Source organism: Babylonia areolata, chromosome 5, assembly GCF_041734735.1.
Source record: "Babylonia areolata isolate BAREFJ2019XMU chromosome 5, ASM4173473v1, whole genome shotgun sequence".
Lineage (NCBI taxonomy): Eukaryota > Metazoa > Mollusca > Gastropoda > Neogastropoda > Buccinidae > Babylonia > Babylonia areolata.
The window spans coordinates 54671201-54689225 of NC_134880.1; the positions used below are offsets into that span (position 1 = coordinate 54671201).

Genomic DNA, 18025 nt, shown 5'->3' on the forward strand with positions numbered 1-18025 from the left:
TCTGTTGTATATCAACGACGTCAGAGACAACATCACGAAGCACGTCTCAAACAGTCTGCACGCAGACGACCTGGCAGTATGGACATCCGCTGAACACACCAGCACGGCCTTCTACCGGCTTCAGGAAGTCGTCAGCAATATCGCTACATGGACAGAAGACTGGGGTCTTCAGCTCAACAAAACAAAAACCAACGCAACACTTTTCTCTCTCTCCACCGCCAACGAGCAAGTCAAGCTGAAGCTCCAGGGACAGGTCTTACCTCAGACGAATATACCAACATACCTTGGTGTCAAGTTGGACACCCGCCTGACCTGGAGGCCCCAGATTGAGGAGATGGAGAGGAGAGGCATCCGCAAGCTAGCCCTGCTGAAGAAGCTGGCCGGGACGACTTGAGGAGCAGACAGCAGGCTTCTCGCCAGGGTCTACATGGGAGTGGTCAGAAGTGGGGCACAGCCTCCAAGACCAACAAGAGCCGGCTCGACAAAGTCAAAAATATGGGACTACGCCTCATACTTGGAGCCATGAGGTCCACGCCGATCCATGACATGGAGAAAACTGCTAATGTTGAGCCCCTGGAGAGAAGACGCGACCTGAAAGTCCTGACGCAGGGAGAGAAGCTCAGAAGACTGCCCTCACACCACCTACACCACAGACTGGAGCAGCCCACCAAGAACCGTCTCAAACGTCAGAGCCTCAACCACCAGTATAAAGCATTCAGAGCACAGCACAGAGATGTTCTGGCGGCAAAAGGGGAGTCTTGCACTGACCTTGCCTTGCCTGACTGGAGGCTTGACCAAGAGATAGAGGCCACCATCAGCCTCAGAGTTCCTGGCATCACCACCAAAGACCAGCAACCAGCTACTCTCAAGATCCTGACTCTGGCCATGATAGGGGAGTTCTACCCAGCCAGCTCTTGGACCCATGTATACTCGGACGGATCAGCGGAGGAAGCCACACACAACGGAGGCAGTGGAGTCTACGTCAGATTTCCCGATGGAGAGCACAGCAGCATCGCACTCCCTGGAGGAAAGCTCTGTTCCAATTTCAGAGCTGAAGTCCTGGCCATAAAAACAGCAGCAGAATTCCTCTCCTCCTGTGGAAAGCCCCTTGGCAGCATCTCCATCTGGAGGCTTGACCAAGAGATAGAGGCCACCATCAGCCTCAGAGTTCCTGGCATCACCACCAAAGACCAGCAACCAGCTACTCTCAAGATCCTGACTCTGGCCATGATAGGGGAGTTCTACCCAGCCAGCTCTTGGACCCATGTATACTCGGACGGATCAGCGGAGGAAGCCACACACAACGGAGGCAGTGGAGTCTACGTCAGATTTCCCGATGGAGAGCACAGCAGCATCGCACTCCCTGGAGGAAAGCTCTGTTCCAATTTCAAAGCTGAAGTCCTGGCCATAAAAACAGCAGCAGAATTCCTCTCCTCCTGTGGAAAGCCCCTTGGCAGCATCTCCATCTTCACTGACTCCATGTCCACACTCCAGGCCCTTGACTCCCCTGATCCTGGTCCGCTGATCCAGTCCCTTAAAGCCTCCCTCACAACCCTTACCCAAACAGCCCCAACGACCCTCCAGTGGGTGCCTGCGCATGTAGGCCTCCCAGGCAACGAGCGTGCAGACCACCTTGCTAAGGAAGGAAGCCAGCTCACACAGCCAACCATTCCTGCCACGTATGAGGAAGCAAAAACTCTCCTCCTAGCAGATTCCGAAGAGGCTGGGTCACCCTGAACGGAGGCTACCAGGCACACCAGGATCCCATCAGGACACTGGAGAGAAGACACCAGACTACCATCTGCCGCCTTCGCACAGGACACTGCGGCCTCCGAGCACACCTGAAGAGGATTGGAGTGGCAGCCACATCCCTATGTGATTGCGGCCAGGCTGACCAGACCCCATCCCATATTCTTCAAGACTGCCCCCTGTATGAGAAGATGCGGCATCAGTCCTGGCCTGGGGGTGCTGACCTCAACACCAAGCTCTGGGGGACGGCAGCCGATCTTCACCGGACGTCCGAGTTTGTGGCATCCCTCGGACTTCGACCCTGACTGCGTAGCTGTCGAACGCAAAAGAAAGAAAGAAGAAGAAAGAGAGAGTGACAGAAAAGAGGAAATTTCTAGCACAAAATTTCCAGAAGGCGGGGATGCTATTTATACTGAAAGACCCCCGGCATCCTCACGGGGGAACTGATGATGATGATAAGAATAGTGGTGATGGCGGTGGTGGTGGTGGTGGTGGTGGTGGTGGTGGTGGTGTGTGTGTGTGTGTGTGTGTGTGTGTGTGTGTGTGTGTATGTGTGTGTGTGTGTGTGTGTGTGTGTGTGTGTTTGTGTGTGTGTGTGTGTGTGTGTGTGTGTGTGTGTGTGTGTGTGTGTGTGTGCGTGTGTGTGAAAGTGCCATCATGACGGAAACCGTTGGGGTTTTTTCACACTGTTCCAGCTATGTGTTTTTCCTGGTTGACAAGGGAAATTGACTCCAGAGCAAAAGCCTCGTATGAAGATTTTACTCCATAAATAGCATCTTTCTACGAGAATTCTACTTCCGTATAAAGCAAAAAATATATATTCCGCACATGAAAATTTGATCCGTAGTATTTCTCTCTGTTGTAAATTTCAAGAACGAGAATGTTTTTACTCGTCACAAATTTATATCATTCCATGGAAAATTACACACGTCCTCACACACACACACACACACACACACACACACACACACACACACACACACACACACACACACACACACACACACACTATCAGATACGCACATGTACACACAGATGCAGACATGCACGTGTACTGGCACGAAAGCACACACGCATGCTACTGAAAACACGTGCGTGGCACACACAAGTTGTGTTTACAGTGTGTTGCGAGTGCAGTTAGACCTACCTCAAAGTATCATTATCAGTAATGCTCACATCTGATCACTGATTATCAATCATTTACAGCTATTTCCTGCAACGACATCTCCAATGGAAAACCTTTGTGCTCCACCACTGACGGGTTTAAAGGCATGACCTGCCTGAGGGGAGTGCGGAAAAAGGAAATGGACTGTCACCTGAATGGCGCCAGCTCGCATCATTCCGGCAGCTACACCTGTCATGCCCTTCCAGACAGCGGCACTCCACAGCCTTGTTTCCTGAACGTGACTGGTGAGTATCAGTAGTGTCAGTAGCAGTAGCTGTACCAGCACCAGCAAGAAGTGATCTAAATGCATTCTTCTTTATTGTTTGATGCTCATCTGCTTGTGAATATCATATACATAGGATCTTATCATTTGTGCATATCAAACACCATTTATTGGAACTGCAGCTCAATACATGTATTATTTTAAGACACGTAGGTATATATTGTTTTGTTTTTGTTTCTTTGTTGTTGTTTTTTGCTCATGATAAAACCAAACAACATTTCTGGAACTACAGGTTAGAATATTTCTGACTTTTTAGACACGTGTATCCCTTCAAAGTCTCTCCTCTCTTCTGTCGATGATGAAATCATGATGGAAGTGCTATTAAGTATTTCAGCTGTATAAACTTGGAACTCAACACCTCTTTTTTTTTCTTTTTGTTAAAAGTTCCTGCTTTCATCCTTTGAAACAAATCTAAACTTAAAAAAAAAAATAATAATAATAATAAACTCCTTTGTACAATGAAAACAGGAAACTACATTCTAAACTGTAATTTCGATCAAAGCTGCAGTTGTTAAAAGCGGTGATCACTTGCATTGCGAGAAACTCTCATGGTTTAAGTTGCTTGCAGCGGTAATCAGATCAGCTGCACTGCGAGTACACACCTAAATGAACAGTTGCCCCAGGTGGTTGTCAGCATCCGCCCCCCCTCCCCTCCCCCCCCCCCCCCCTCCCCAAAAGCTGTCAGAAATATGCAGCATCATTGAAGAGCCCCGTCCCCTGCAAACGCCAGCCACATGTTTAGGATTTCATTGTGAACGTAGCCACAGCCGGTTGCTGACAGCTGCTAGCCGGGAGATGTGCGCACACGGTCACACTGGCCACCAGTCATCGACAGCCAGCACCAGCCAGCTTTTAGCTTGTGACATGCACACGATACAGATATCTGGCTGATCCAGGGGACAGAGCTCTTCAATGATGCCAACGATTCATGTGATTCATGAAGGACAAAGAAAAAATTGTCATTTGTTCATAAACTGGGTAAGAGAGTGAGTGAGTGAGTTTTATTTCACATGATGGAGTCTCCCGTCGGACCGACGGATGAGTTGGCAGGCAGACTTATCTGAGGGTGTGTGTACTCATATGGGAGAAGAGGCCGATTCTGGATGCGCACCACTTCCCACAGGTGTTGCAAGGGAAAACGTCTCCAGAAGTTGAGCCCTGCTTCCTTCGCTCACGCTTCTCCTTAATGGCCAGCGTTCTCTTGCGTTCCCTTATATATATATATATATATATATATATATATATATATATATATATATATATATATATATATATATATGTGTGTGTGTGTGTGTGTGTGTGTGTGTGTGTGTGTGTGTGTGTGTGTGTGTGTGTGTGTTATGCTAGCCAACTGACATTTATTGTGGATTTTTGTTTTATTTTGAGTAGTTTTGATGTATGTTTATGATGTGACTGATCACGTGAATCATCGCGTATGTGTGCTAACAATGAGCCTGACCTTATACAATAATTTTGAGTGGATCAATAAAGTATTTTTGATTGATTCGATTTAATTGATTGATTGACTAGAGCACATTGAAGACAAAATCTCTCTCTCTCTCTCTCTCTCTCTCTCTCTCTCTCTCTCTCTGTCTCTCTCTTTCTCTTACATGCATTCACTACACTGCAAACACATATATATGCAGGAAGAGAGGGGAGGGGAAGCGAAGGAGTGCAGAATAATCTCCAATGGAATGTATTCAAGTACTGAAGTATATGCACGCATATTTAAATCAATCAAACTGTATTACAAATACTTGTTATCTTTTTTCCCCCAATATCATCATTCTGCTGTTACAGAAGCTGGTAACGATATGATGTCAACATCACCGCAGCTGGCAACATCAGGAGGTACTAGTGCACCTTCCCAAATAGTTATCTGTGTGTGTGTGTGTGTGTGTGTGTGTGTCTGTGTGTGTGTGTGTGTGTGTGTGTGTGTGTGAACGAGTTTTTGTTGTTGCTTTCATAACAACAGATGTGTAGCGTATATGAATCAGTCTGCATACTTCGACACCTTGAAACTGTAACTGTATGTGTGTACCAGAGAGAGAGAGAGAGAGAGAGAGAGAGAGAGAGAGAGAGAGAGAGAGAGAGAGAGAGAGAGAGATGTTCTTTGTCAACACAAGATGCTGGACATCATGTACACTGATCACATCACCAATAAAGAAGTTACATGAAAACATCAATCAACACATTAAACCGTATAGAGATCTGTTGACATGAATATATAAAAACAACAACAACAACAAAAACAACAAGAAACAAACAAACAAGCAACAAAAAAAACAACAACAAAAAAAAAAAACACACACACAGCGAAGGCATGGCCACATGGCAAGATCCAGTACCCTTGTTAAAACAGTCCTTCACGGAAATGTTGATCGAGAGAGATGGAAATTCAAGATTCAAGATGGTTTATTCATATAGGCCAAGGCCCCTTATGAAGGGGTATGTGAACATAATACATAAAAAGAAGAAAAAGAAAAAAAAGAAAAAACAAAAACAAAAACAACAATACAAAAAGACAATCTCATAATACAACATACATAGAAAACTCGATATAACATAAGTTCCAAATGAAAACCAGCTTGGCTACGAAATAGTGTTTTCATGACGTAATAGTTTCTCGGACTTTGAAAGCTTTATATAAATGCAAAGCAAGGTTTGTAACAATTTCACATTAGGTCGAAGACATTAACAGGTTCAATTCAAACACATTTGGTTGTCATTAATATTTTAGGCTTAATAAATGATTCTCGAATATTCCTCAAAGCTGGACAACAAAGGACAAAGTGCATTTCATTTCTGTCGAATCTTTGCATAATGAACAAATCAGATCACCGTCATTACATGTTCTGAATCTATAATGATGAACCGCTAACTCAGAAATACCTAATCTGAATCTTGTTGTTATATATTTCAAATATCTATCCATATTCAACATCAGGCGGTGTTTGAAGTCTGGGCCATTGCTGAAATTCCTACAAAAATCAAATCTTTCACTATTTTGAATATGATCAGACCATTTCTGCCATCCACAATCGACCAAACGTTGGCGGGCGAAAAGCACAAATAAATGACTGAACGCTGCCAATACCTTGGTTTAACCAAACAAAACCAAACCCATACTCAAATAAACAGTGGCGTATTTTTGTCACCCAATTTACTTTGACTTTAGTGTCTAAGAGAGAGATGGAGAGGAAGGCAGAAAAACACAGCAGGATGGACAGGAAGACCCTTTGCAGAGACCCAGGCATTGATACAATACCGACAGACCTGTTGAAGAAATCTGGTGAACAGTTCTTCGCAGAGAGTTAGGAGAGAAAGAAGTTCTGTTATCAAATAAAACATAGCTGTTTGGCCAGTTTCTGCTTTTTCATAAAAAAACAAAAAAACAAAACAAAAAAAAAAAAACAAAGAAAAAACAACCAGACACAATAAAGACAGACACACAAAAAACAAACAAACAACAACAACAACAACAAAAACCCCCACAAAAAACAGACTGCATTTGAAATAAGACCAGTCCATCAAACAGCACTTCATCTGATTTCGTTTGAAACTGTAGAGATTCAGGTGGTTTACGTATAAAAGCTTTTGTCTAAATTGTTGAAGTGTTTGTCATTTTTTCTCTCTTTCTTTGTCCGTTAGGTGCAGTATAATGTTGTGCACAGAGTGTTTAGATATGTAGTTTAAATACACCGCTTCAGAGATTCTGGAAGGGTAAAAGGAAAAAAGCGCGCGCCCGCGCGTGTGTGTATACATATGCGTGTATACGGTCGTGCGCGCGTGTGTGTGTGAGTGTGTATGCGTGCGTGTGTGTGTCCCTGTAAGTCATAATGCCAAGATTAACACATTCTAAAATCAGAGTGCCGTAGCATCATTATACATTTTTTGGAGGGGCACATTACTGACTGACACTAAAACGTGGTGCTCAACAGACAAGGATGGAGCCGCCTTTCCAGTTGCTGTCATCGCCCTAGTTGGACTGTTCGTGATCGTGATTGTGATTACCGGCTGGATTTGCAGGAAAAAGTGGTAAGCAGTAAGCAGAAGCTAAAGGCTGTAGTGTGCGCGCGCGCGCGCGCGTATGTGTGTGTGTGTGTGTGTGTGTGTGTGTGTGTGTGTGTGTGTGTGTGTGTGTGTGTGTGTGTGTGTGTGTGTGTGTGTGTGTGTCTGACAGATGTAATGTTCGAGTGCATTGATGTATAAACGTGTATCTTGTCATTGTTTTAATTGATGACGACAATAATACCCATAGCTGCGGTCGGCTTACTTCCACGATTATGACACAAGTAGTGTCGGAGTATGATGAACATGGCATAATGATGTGTAGTCCTGTGTATTGACCTGAGATATTAGATCATGGAGGAAGATGACAGACAACTGCGCTTCATAACGGGCAAAGACATATGAAATGAATGGGACGGCTAATGGTAGAACTGGGCGATGTTTTTTGTTTTTTTTTTTTTTTTGTTTTTTTTTTAAACAGCGTGTGATTTCTAAACCACCGCATAAGAAATTGTGGATCCATGTTGGAAACAGCCTTTGACCGGGAAAGCCAGCCCTCACATAAATTAAGAATACGGGGAAGGGGTGTGGGGTGGGTGGGGGGTGGACAGGGGGTCACACGTCTTTTAATTAACCCACGTGTCTGAGATGATGAAGACAAGAAAGAAGAAATGTTATGGTGTTACGAAGAGTAGTATCCGGGCTAGAAGCAGTCGTTAGGAGTTACTTATGTGGACGGTTTATCCAAACCGGGACACAGGCAAGAGTATTAACGACGACTGGTGATTATCGATGACATGATCGACTGACTAAACTGTTTGTTTATGGAAGACATCATGGGAACATGAGCTTGATGAGCATTGTTCAAAATTTGTTCGGGAATAATAAAGTGTAGCTTGCGAACAGCCAAAACAATCGTTTACTAGTGTTGTTTAAAATAAATAAATAAATAAAGTGACACTTACAAATCAACCGTTTAGCTAAACACACATGTTCCCCGAACACTCGTGTACGTTCGGGGAGCTTTCAGAAAAAAACACATCAAAGGCTCATGGTCATTTGCTGTTTGACATCAAGAAGGAGACACCTGACCAGTTCCAGTTGAAGACAAGTAACCTCCCCCTTGATCACTAAATGGTGCACACCCAAAAGCAACCCTATCAGCGCGTCTCACAACAAATGTGTCCATGCTACGAATGATTTGTTGTGCAAAAACCATCATCAGTAAAGCTGCCCTGAAAGCTATTTCTCTAGTTTTTAATTAGTGAATGTTTTCTCAACATTAAAAAAAAAGGTAATTCAAGACTGACTCCAAACTGGTGTGTGTGCGTGTGTTACATATAGAAAATGATTGATTTAAGTGTTGTTAAAACTGTGAACTGTGTGTGTGTGTGTGTGTGTGTGTGAAAGGAAACGTAGGAAACATAAAGAGAGCGATCCTAGGGCCGCTGGCGCCAAAAAACTACTGACAGGAAATGCTCCGAGTGATGATGCGGGACAGGGTCGGGATCCACCACGCAATGCTCCGAAAGATGGGTATGTACATTAGATTTGACTTGGTATGACTTCCTGTGTGTGTGTGTGTGTGTGTGTGTGAGTGTGGGTGTGTGAGTGTGTGTGTGTGTGTGTGTGTGTGTGATATCCGGTTCAAGATGGCTAACTGTGTGGCCGGCCTGAAGGTACTGAGTGTGTGATCCTGGTTGTTGCCTGGTTTCTTGCGTGTGCTGGTACTTTCTTACTGTTTGGATATTCATGTGTGTGCGTTTTTGCCGACAGTGTTTCATGGCTGAGCAGGATGTGATTCCTGGTGTTTTTGGCTTTTTTAATTTCCTGGATTGAGGCAGTTGGCCCTCCCTGTTTTTGTTGTGGGATTCGTGGTTCCTTTTTGTCGATGAAATTTGATTTGCTCTGTAGACCATTATCTTCTGTGAATTTTTGTACGGCAGGTGTTTTGCTTGATGTGGTAGGGGCGGATGGCGTGGTTGTGGGCGTGACGGACGTCCTGTTCGAGGGGGAGTGGTTGCAGGGGGAAAAAGAAAAAAAAAAAGAAAAAAAAAAGGCCCACATTTTTGTCGACTTTTTGCGTCACAGAAACAGTCGACGAGCTGGTTTGACGTACACAACTTAGACTTTTACGTCACGTCAGTCTTCGTCATAAACGTTTCCATGGACGCAAAGATCTGAGCTTTAGAATGGAATTCTGGATCTGGATCTGGATCTGTACGTCGCCGAACCAATTTTGGTTATATTGCGACGGAAAAAAGTTACATCGACATTTTTTCGCATGTGACTTGTGTTGACGATTCCAGGCGGGTGCTTGAGCCAAGTCCAGCACAACGTGTCGGTCTCATTGAGGGCTCGCGGCTGATTCCGGAGGGAGGACAAACAGGGAGGACTGTGACACATAGTTTGCAACGTCATCTCCCGGAATTGTCGGATGCCCCCGTCAGCGTCGATTCTCCACACGCGCCAATACATAAACAGACAGATCTATCACTCCGCAGGTCTAGTTGTCGACACACGTTTTCCTTGGTACTTTTTCACAAACGGTCCCCATAACATTTTAAAATGTGACAACATTCACTAAATTAAACGTCGCCAACCTTGCTACCGACTTGGGGCAGCCGGATCCTGAACATTTAACATTTGAATCTGTTAATTTTACAGACGTGATGTATTGGTGTGCCTGTGTATGTTGAAGAGAAGACTGTGACATGTTGAGGATATATTAGATTTATTTTCGGTGAAAATAAGTAGGTTTCTAAATTTACTATAATAAGCTAGCTTTCCTGTCACCAAATTTAGTTTCAGAATATAATTCTAACATTCAACAAAGTTAGGTATCGATATTTGTGACAGTGTGGACTATTGCAGTTTTACCTTTCACTTTGTTTATTATTATTAATATCATTTATCTATTCATCCATTCATTTTGCAATTTTTGTTTTTATTACATGACGCAGTGATGTCAAACCTCACAACCTTCAATGCATTCCTGGAAAACCCAGATCTTTTAAATCAGACCAAAGTTTCTCAATTGAAGAAACTACTTTCTGAAAATAATCTCCCCAAACTTGGGAGGAAAAAACATCTGATAAACAGGTTAAAATCATTTTTCATTGAAGAAATTCTCAAAGAGAGAGGTGAACATGTATCTGTGTCCAACTCATCATCGTCATCATCTCCATCGTCCCCACCTTGTTCGTCCAAATCAGAGGATATGTCTTGTGACAGGGAGACCACGTCGTCATCCTGGCCTACAGTGTCAAATGAAACTTCTGTTTCGTTTCAATTTCCAGTCCTTTTGGAGGACACAAAAAAGGGATCGGCCACACTGAGTGGTATTGGAATCCTCAGTAAAAAATTATGGAACAACACTATTGGTCCCATCCTCGGTCAAAAACAGCTGTCATCGGGTAAGTGGCTGATCGGTTGTACTTCTGCTGATCAGCAAAAATCACTTCTAAAATGTGAAAGTTTGGCTGGCATAACTATCAAATGTTCAGTTCCGGAGGTTTTTACTGAAGGGGTGATAAAACCAATCCCCCTGGAAACCAATCTCTTAGAACTTCAAAGAGAATTTACAAATGTTAAATCTATGAAAAGACTAAAAAATAAGGATGGAAGCGAATCACGCGCCGTTAAGATTACCTTTTTGACACGCAGTCTTCCGAAGCAAATTTCATTAGGGTATCAGTCATTCGCGGTGAAATCCTACGTCCCGCAGGTATTTCGATGCACCCGCTGCAACCGTTTGGGACACACCAAAAATGCGTGCCGAGCCAAACAAGTATGCGGAAGATGTGGTCTCCCTGGCCATGATGCTCACACCTGTGCGCATTCCAAAAGATGTGTGAATTGTCAAGGGAACCATGCAGCTTCTTTCCCTGGCTGCCCCGAGTATAAAATCAGAGTACTTGCCGGTAAAATAAAATCATCCAGTCATATGCCATATGTTGAAGCCATCGCTCTAGCCCGGGCACAGTCAGTGAACCAAGACGTAGACAGCCGGTCTCTAGCGGGCGAGGAAACAATTAAACCTACCACTAATAATCCAAAGTCATATGCATTAGCACTAAGAAATGGCATCACTAAATCTCCAGTCAGGGATATCCCGCCAACTGTAACTGCCAAGAACGTGCATGGAAAATTACTACATGGGTCCAAACACCCGTTGGAGACAGACAAGACAGACAAGGACAGGTTTATATTGGAAGATAGAACTGACAACACACGAGAAAATAACAAATCTGGCAAATCATCTAGCTGTTCAGAACAGTCAACACCATTACGGAAATATATCAGCTCACAGCAGTCTGCATCTGATCAAACATCAAGCTGTTCAGAACAATCAACACCATCCTGCAAAACCCCTGTCAATACACGTCAACCAACATTTGTGAAGACCAATCCCAATCAGAGAAAAGAATCAATCTCACCAGTGTCTGCAATTTCCGATCCTTCTGATTTTGTACTTGGAAGTATAATCTCGTTTTTGGAAAACCTTTCTTATCAGTTTGTCAGCATCATGAAAAACATAACGGGCGTCATGACGTCCTCAATCTCTGAACTGAAATCAATATTGTCAAATTGCCGTGTGAATTCCAAATGAATGTATGTAAGGTAAATGTGTCTTTATTTTTTTCTTTTCCTGAAGTACATTAGACAGATACTCTTTATTCTATGTATCTATTCACTTATGCAGACAGCAGGTTGTAATGATGATGGGTGTGGCGCAGGCCTATTTCGCTTTTTGCAATGGAACTGTAGAAGTAAATGTAATTTTGACTATTTGATCCATTTTCTGCAAGATCACAACTTTCATATAATTGCCCTCCAGTCCCTCAATTGTTATAAAAGCAATCTCCCTAAGTTAGAGGGTTACTTCTACCCTCCAGTTATTGATGAGACAGAGCGCAAAGGAAAAGTTAAAGTTGCAACCTATTGAATTATTTCAGATTCAATCATATATAAAGCTAGAAAACCACCATGTCATAGTATAGACAAACGTTTGTATTCTTCAACTATAGAGCTTTCTGTCTTAGATAAAACATTAATTGTAGTTAACTGTTACTACCCTGATGGAGTTTCAAGAGGTGAAGCTGACTGGTTAATGGATTTAGATTTATCCCATAGCTGGATAATTCTAGGGGATTTTAATGCGCACCATGCCTTGTGGTCGGACAAAAATTGCGAATTCACAACCAACAATGAATATCTAGCGAATACCATAGTTAATTCTAACTTAACTATATTAAATGATGGTTCAATAACAAGAATCGCTGATCGGGCAGATCAAAAAAATTCTTCGATAGACATCTCTTTGGTATCGACTGATATAAATCCATACTGTGAATGGCAAGTTCTCAAAACACCACTGGGGAGTGACCACCTTCCAGTTGAAATGGTATTATCTGTAAAACATGAGATCATAATTAAAGATAACATGGGGTTGAAATATAATGAAAAGAAAGCAAACTGGGATCTGTTTGGTAATATGCTGGCTTATTACTCTGCTGATTTAAATTTCAACACTGATGTTAATCACAAGAAGATTTAGAAATTTGTTATCGACGAATGTTATTCTGAAGGCTGCTGATGGTTCAATTCCAAAAGTAAAGTATATAGCCAATCCAAAACGGTCTGGTAATACTTGGTGGAACAGCTCATGTGAAATAGCAGTCAATAAGAAAACAGAGGCTTTCAAAAACTGGCATAGGTATCGAAAAATCGAATCCAAAGAAAGAGTATCAGAACTGCACAACAAGTATAAACAGGATAATAGTTTTAGTAATAAAACAGTGGCTGCTGCCAAAAAGATGTACTACACAAATCTGATTAACGACTATACTAGCAACCCAACTGCCTCTTCAAAACTGTGGGGAGAAATAAAGCAAATAAAGGGTGTCTATAATCTTCCTGATCCTCCTTTGTATGAAAATGATATTGTGTATAAAACTAGGGAAGAGAAAGCCGAGTTATTTGCGGATACATTCGCAAAAATGAGTCAGACAGAATACTTGCCATCCTATGAGCAAAAGAGAAGGAAACAGTTTGAAGATATGAACTGCCCCTGTGAAATGGATAAGAATGATAGCAGTGCATCTTACATTAATGCAGACCTAACGCTGGGGGATCTATACCGTGCTCTCAATGCTGTTAAGTCAGGGAAAGTTGCGACAGGCTCAGATCCAATATCGTACAACATGATCAGACATTTTCCAAATACCTTTTTAAAAAGAGTGTTAGATTTTTTTCAGATTTGCTGGAATTTAGGTTTCCTTCCAACTGATTGGAAGAAAGCAACCATAGTACCTATTCACAAACAAGGAAAACCTAAATCTAGCCCTTCCAGTTACCGATCTGTTTCGTTAACTCCCCATCTTGGGAAGGTTTTTGAGAGAATTTTGAAAACTAGATTAGAACACTTTCTGGAGAAGAAAGGAATTTTACCTACTTTCCAGGCTGGTTTTAGAAGAGGTAGGGGTGTTACTGATCATGTCGTCCATCTAACTTCTCATGTTAAGAAGGCACTCGCAAAGCGTCACTCCACGGTTGCAACTTTCGTTGATATTCATAGAGCCTATGACTCTGTGTGGCACTATAAATTGATTCATAAAGCAAATACAGTAGGGTTGGGAGGTCGATTTCTAAAATTTCTTAAGTCATTCTTATCCCAGAAGACATTCCAGGTGAGATTAGGGGGTATATTATCCAGATCAAGGTCCGTCAATATGGGTGTTCCCCAGGGAAGTGTGATTTCTCCCACTCTGTTTTCACTAATGCTTTATGATATGAAAAATATCAACATAAATGGTGCCACATTAGTAGCTTATGCAGATGACATAGCTCTCTGGAAGAATGTAAACTGTAATATTACAAAAAAATACATCAAAACGAAATAAAATTATTAAGCATTTTCAAGATGCCATCAACAACATTGTGGAATATATGAAAGAAAGTGGTTTTCTCCTGTCTGCTGAAAAGACTGTTTTCGTCATATTTACTAAAAAGTTGATTGAATTTGAAGGTAGGGATGCTATTAAAATACAGGTAAATGACACTATCATACATCCGAATAAACAGGTGAAATTTCTCGGTGTTATCTTCCATTATAAACTTTTTTGGACTAAGCATATAAACTACCTTATTGAGAAAGCGAGGAAGAAAATAGCTCTATTACGTGTGCTTTCTAGAATCCCTGTTATAAATTGTGGCAATAATCTGATCAATGCTGCAATGGGACTAGTCCGCTCAATTATATCATATGGTCAGGAAATCTATTTCACTGCTTCAAACTCTGATCTTCATAAACTGACAAGTATTGATTCCTTAGCTTTTAAGATTGCACTTGGGTTACCGCGATGGGCTTCAATCGACAAAACATACAAAGAAGCTGGTGTTTTGCCATTACCTGAACACAGGCAATTATGTGCCTGTAACTACATGGTAAGGGCTAGAGCTGTTCCAAATTCGGTTGTCTCTGAAATTGATGAAGAAACGTACATCTGTAGAGAAATTCGTAACAAAGCTGTATACACGTCCTTGTTCGATTTTACTAAGTCAGTCTTTGAGAGTTGCAGTCTGCCTCTTTCCCAGATTGCGAAAATTCCGCATTGTTTTCATCCGCCTTGGCTGACTGAGCAAGCAAATATTATTTTTACATATGGACAATTAAAAAAGAGTGACAGTCCACTCATTATTGCCTCTCGGGCCAAAGAACTAATTAATACACGTTTCAAATATTACCTCCGTGTTTTCACAGATGGATCAATTAGTAGTAACTCTGAAGTTGGAGCCGCTTTTGTAATCCCCGAGCTTAACATTAAAAAGAGATTCCACTTAACTAAAGGTTGTTCAATTTTTACTGCTGAATTGTTTGCAATTCTGATGGCCTTCACCTTTTTTAGTGATATGCCTCTTGTGCCTGCAAAAATCCTTATACTATCTGATTCAAAATCAGCATTGATGGCTTTAAATAATCAATCTTCATCTGAACGAGCAGATATTATGTACGAAATTTTGTATTTAATCCACCAGTTAATTATGCGAGGCTCCGACATTTCACTCATGTGGGTTCCTGGACATTCTAATCTTCGTGGCAACGAAATGGCCGATTTTTTGTGCCAAGGAAGCGGCATCGAACAATTCAGATTCAATCAATCACAATATTCCTATTTCTGTTTCTGAAGCCTGTACTATTCTCTCAACATATATCTGGAATTTCAGACAGAAACAGTTCTTAGAAAACTCAAAAAAGAAGCTCTGGTGGGATCTCTCTCTTCCAGCAAGAAAAGGCACTAACCCCCCAGGATCAATTTCCACAAGAAACTTGACACACAGGCTAAGAACTAATGCATGGTTATGCAGATTTTTGAAACCGTCACCACTATGTATTTGTGGTAAGACCCTTGACATCCCACATTTTTTGCTCGAATGTCCAGATACACATTTACATTTCAAACCCCTTCATGATATGATTACATCCTTTAATCTTCCATTAGTCATGTCCAGCGTTTTTCACCCTAGCAAAGAAAATGGTTGGTCTCTGACAAAAACCGCAGTTGACCTAATTAAAAGCCATCCAATTGGTCGGTTTTTCTAATTTGTTTCATCCCCTTTCTGTTGCAGAGGTTCCCCTCTGTTTTATTTAATCCAAAGTAGTGTTTCGTTTTGGGTGATAGCGTCAGATTTACTTGTAGAGCAAAGTTCCCATTATTCTAACTAGTGGAACTGTTCGACCCTAACATGTAATATGTCGCCTTGATTACATTACGAAACCTTAATTTGATGAGAAAGAGTGAGAGACAGTGTGTGTGTGTGTGTGTGTGTGTGTGTGTGTGTGTGTGTGAGTGAGTGGGCAGGGGAATGAGATAGGGGAATTATAATGGGCACTTGTGTGCATGCATGGATGTATGTAGAGAGAGGGTGGGGGAGAAACGTATGTGAGTATGTGGGTGCGTTAGAATATTTTTTTTGGAGATAATGATATTAATGAAATTTGGTACCTTGATTTGTTAAATATGTTTGTTTGTTTGTGTGTGTGTGTGTGTGTGTGTGTGTGTGTGTGTGTGTGTGTGTGTGTGTGTGTGTGGTTTTTTTTTGTTTTTTTTTTTTTTGTAAAATCATACCTTCCTCAAATCAGAATTTCCTTGTGTTGCTCAGTTAATATTTTATTCAAATGGTTGCGAAAATGTCAGTACAACAGACAGTTAATCTGACAATAAATGGTTTCAGTCAGTGTGTGTGTGTGTGTGTGTGTGTGTGTGTGTGTGTGTGTGTGTGTGTGACTTAAGACAGTAAGACCTTCAATGTTGGAAAATATATTTTCATGCAGAAGAACGAATGTTAACCTTTTTTTTCTTACCTTACTTGGTGCATGATAATTGTTGTTATGTTCTTGATTATGCTTTTTCTCTGAAACCCGCCATGCTCCAGTAGGTGTTAACTAAACAGTGTGTGTGTGTGTGTGTGTGTGTGTGTGTGTGTGTGTGTGTGTGTGCGTGCGTGTGTGCGTGTGCGTGCGTGCGTGCGTGCGTGCGTGCGTGTGTGTGTGTGTGTGTGTGTGTGTGTGTGTGTGTGTGAAAGGAAACGTAGGAAACATAAAGAGAGCGACCCAGGGCCGCTGACGCCACCAAACCACTGACAGGAAATGCTCCAAGTGATGATGCGGGACAGGGTCAGGATCCACTACCCATTGCTCCGATAGATGGGTATGTACATTAGATTTGACTTGGTATGACTTCCATTTATTTAATGACATGAAACCCACCTAAAGACTTTTCAGACACAGCAGTAAGTGGAGATAGGTATACTCTCAGTTTGTTTGAATATACTTACCACGTGAAACAGACACAAACAGGGGGCTTATGTTTTGCTAGGTTTTGCTAAATTTTGTGGCGGCTAACTCCGTATTAAGACGTCTTGCCAAGTCCGTTATCTGTTCAGCCGACTTATGAAAATTCCAGCCTATAAGCGCTGAATTATTCTATTGCCAACAAAGATTGCTCCATATGAACCACGACAAAAACAGCTGAGACGGACGGGCAGGCATTCAACTTTGACATGAGTCTGACACGTTAGGTATATCTAACCAAACAAGGAGTATAATCACACCAACTCCCCTTTTTGTTGTCATATACTGTTGTGATATAAGAAACTGATGCATAATACAAAGCAAAAATAGAAGGGCAAAGCTTCACTGGTTTGCACAGGGGGCCTTAGTAACAGAAACAGTTGTATCAGCCGCGACAAAGGCAGTTCCCTTGGAATCACCCGCCCTGGTCGTCAGTGCGAAAATCCCCTGAGGTAGAAATTGATGAAGGGATGCGCCGAACACCAGAAGGCTGCCTTCGGAAGAAGAAAGGATCAGAGCAAACCAACTGGCGCAGTTTGCATTAGGTTGACATCGTATAGTACATGACACCAAAGATGTTTGTTATGATATACAGAAATGCAGATCCTGGGATAAAAACGCTTGATTTCGCTTAGATTAACTTTCATTCAGTTAATGTCATCAAACCCTTAAGATTTATAGACGCGGCAGTTATAGTTATTATGATATACAATGAAGATTGTGGCACAAACACGTATTCAGAAAGTGGCTTTTATGCACATACTGCGTGTGTGTGTGTGTGTGTGTGTGTGTGTGTGTGTGTGTGTGTGTGTGTGTGTGTGAAAGGACACCACGTAAAGATGAAGAGAACGTCCCTGGCCCTAACAGCCCTGGCGGTACCACTCTACTTACCAACAATCCTCAGCTGATTGCGGAACAAGACCCATCGTCCAGCGGAACTGACAGGGTCAATGATGAGTAT

General features: G+C 42.2%; 1 protein-coding gene across 1 annotated transcript in view; it reads left to right on the top strand.

Moving 5' to 3' along the window:
- LOC143282551 (uncharacterized) overlaps positions 1 to 18025 on the top strand; it is a 31044-nt gene that overhangs the window by 1467 nt on the left and 11552 nt on the right. Inside the window, exons 2-6 of the mRNA XM_076588236.1 lie at positions 2956 to 3159; positions 7139 to 7235; positions 10936 to 11061; positions 16829 to 16921; positions 17890 to 18021. Of these exons, the coding sequence (XP_076444351.1) occupies positions 2956 to 3159; positions 7139 to 7235; positions 10936 to 11061; positions 16829 to 16921; positions 17890 to 18021 (652 nt within the window). The remainder of the gene's footprint in view (positions 1 to 2955; positions 3160 to 7138; positions 7236 to 10935; positions 11062 to 16828; positions 16922 to 17889; positions 18022 to 18025) is intronic.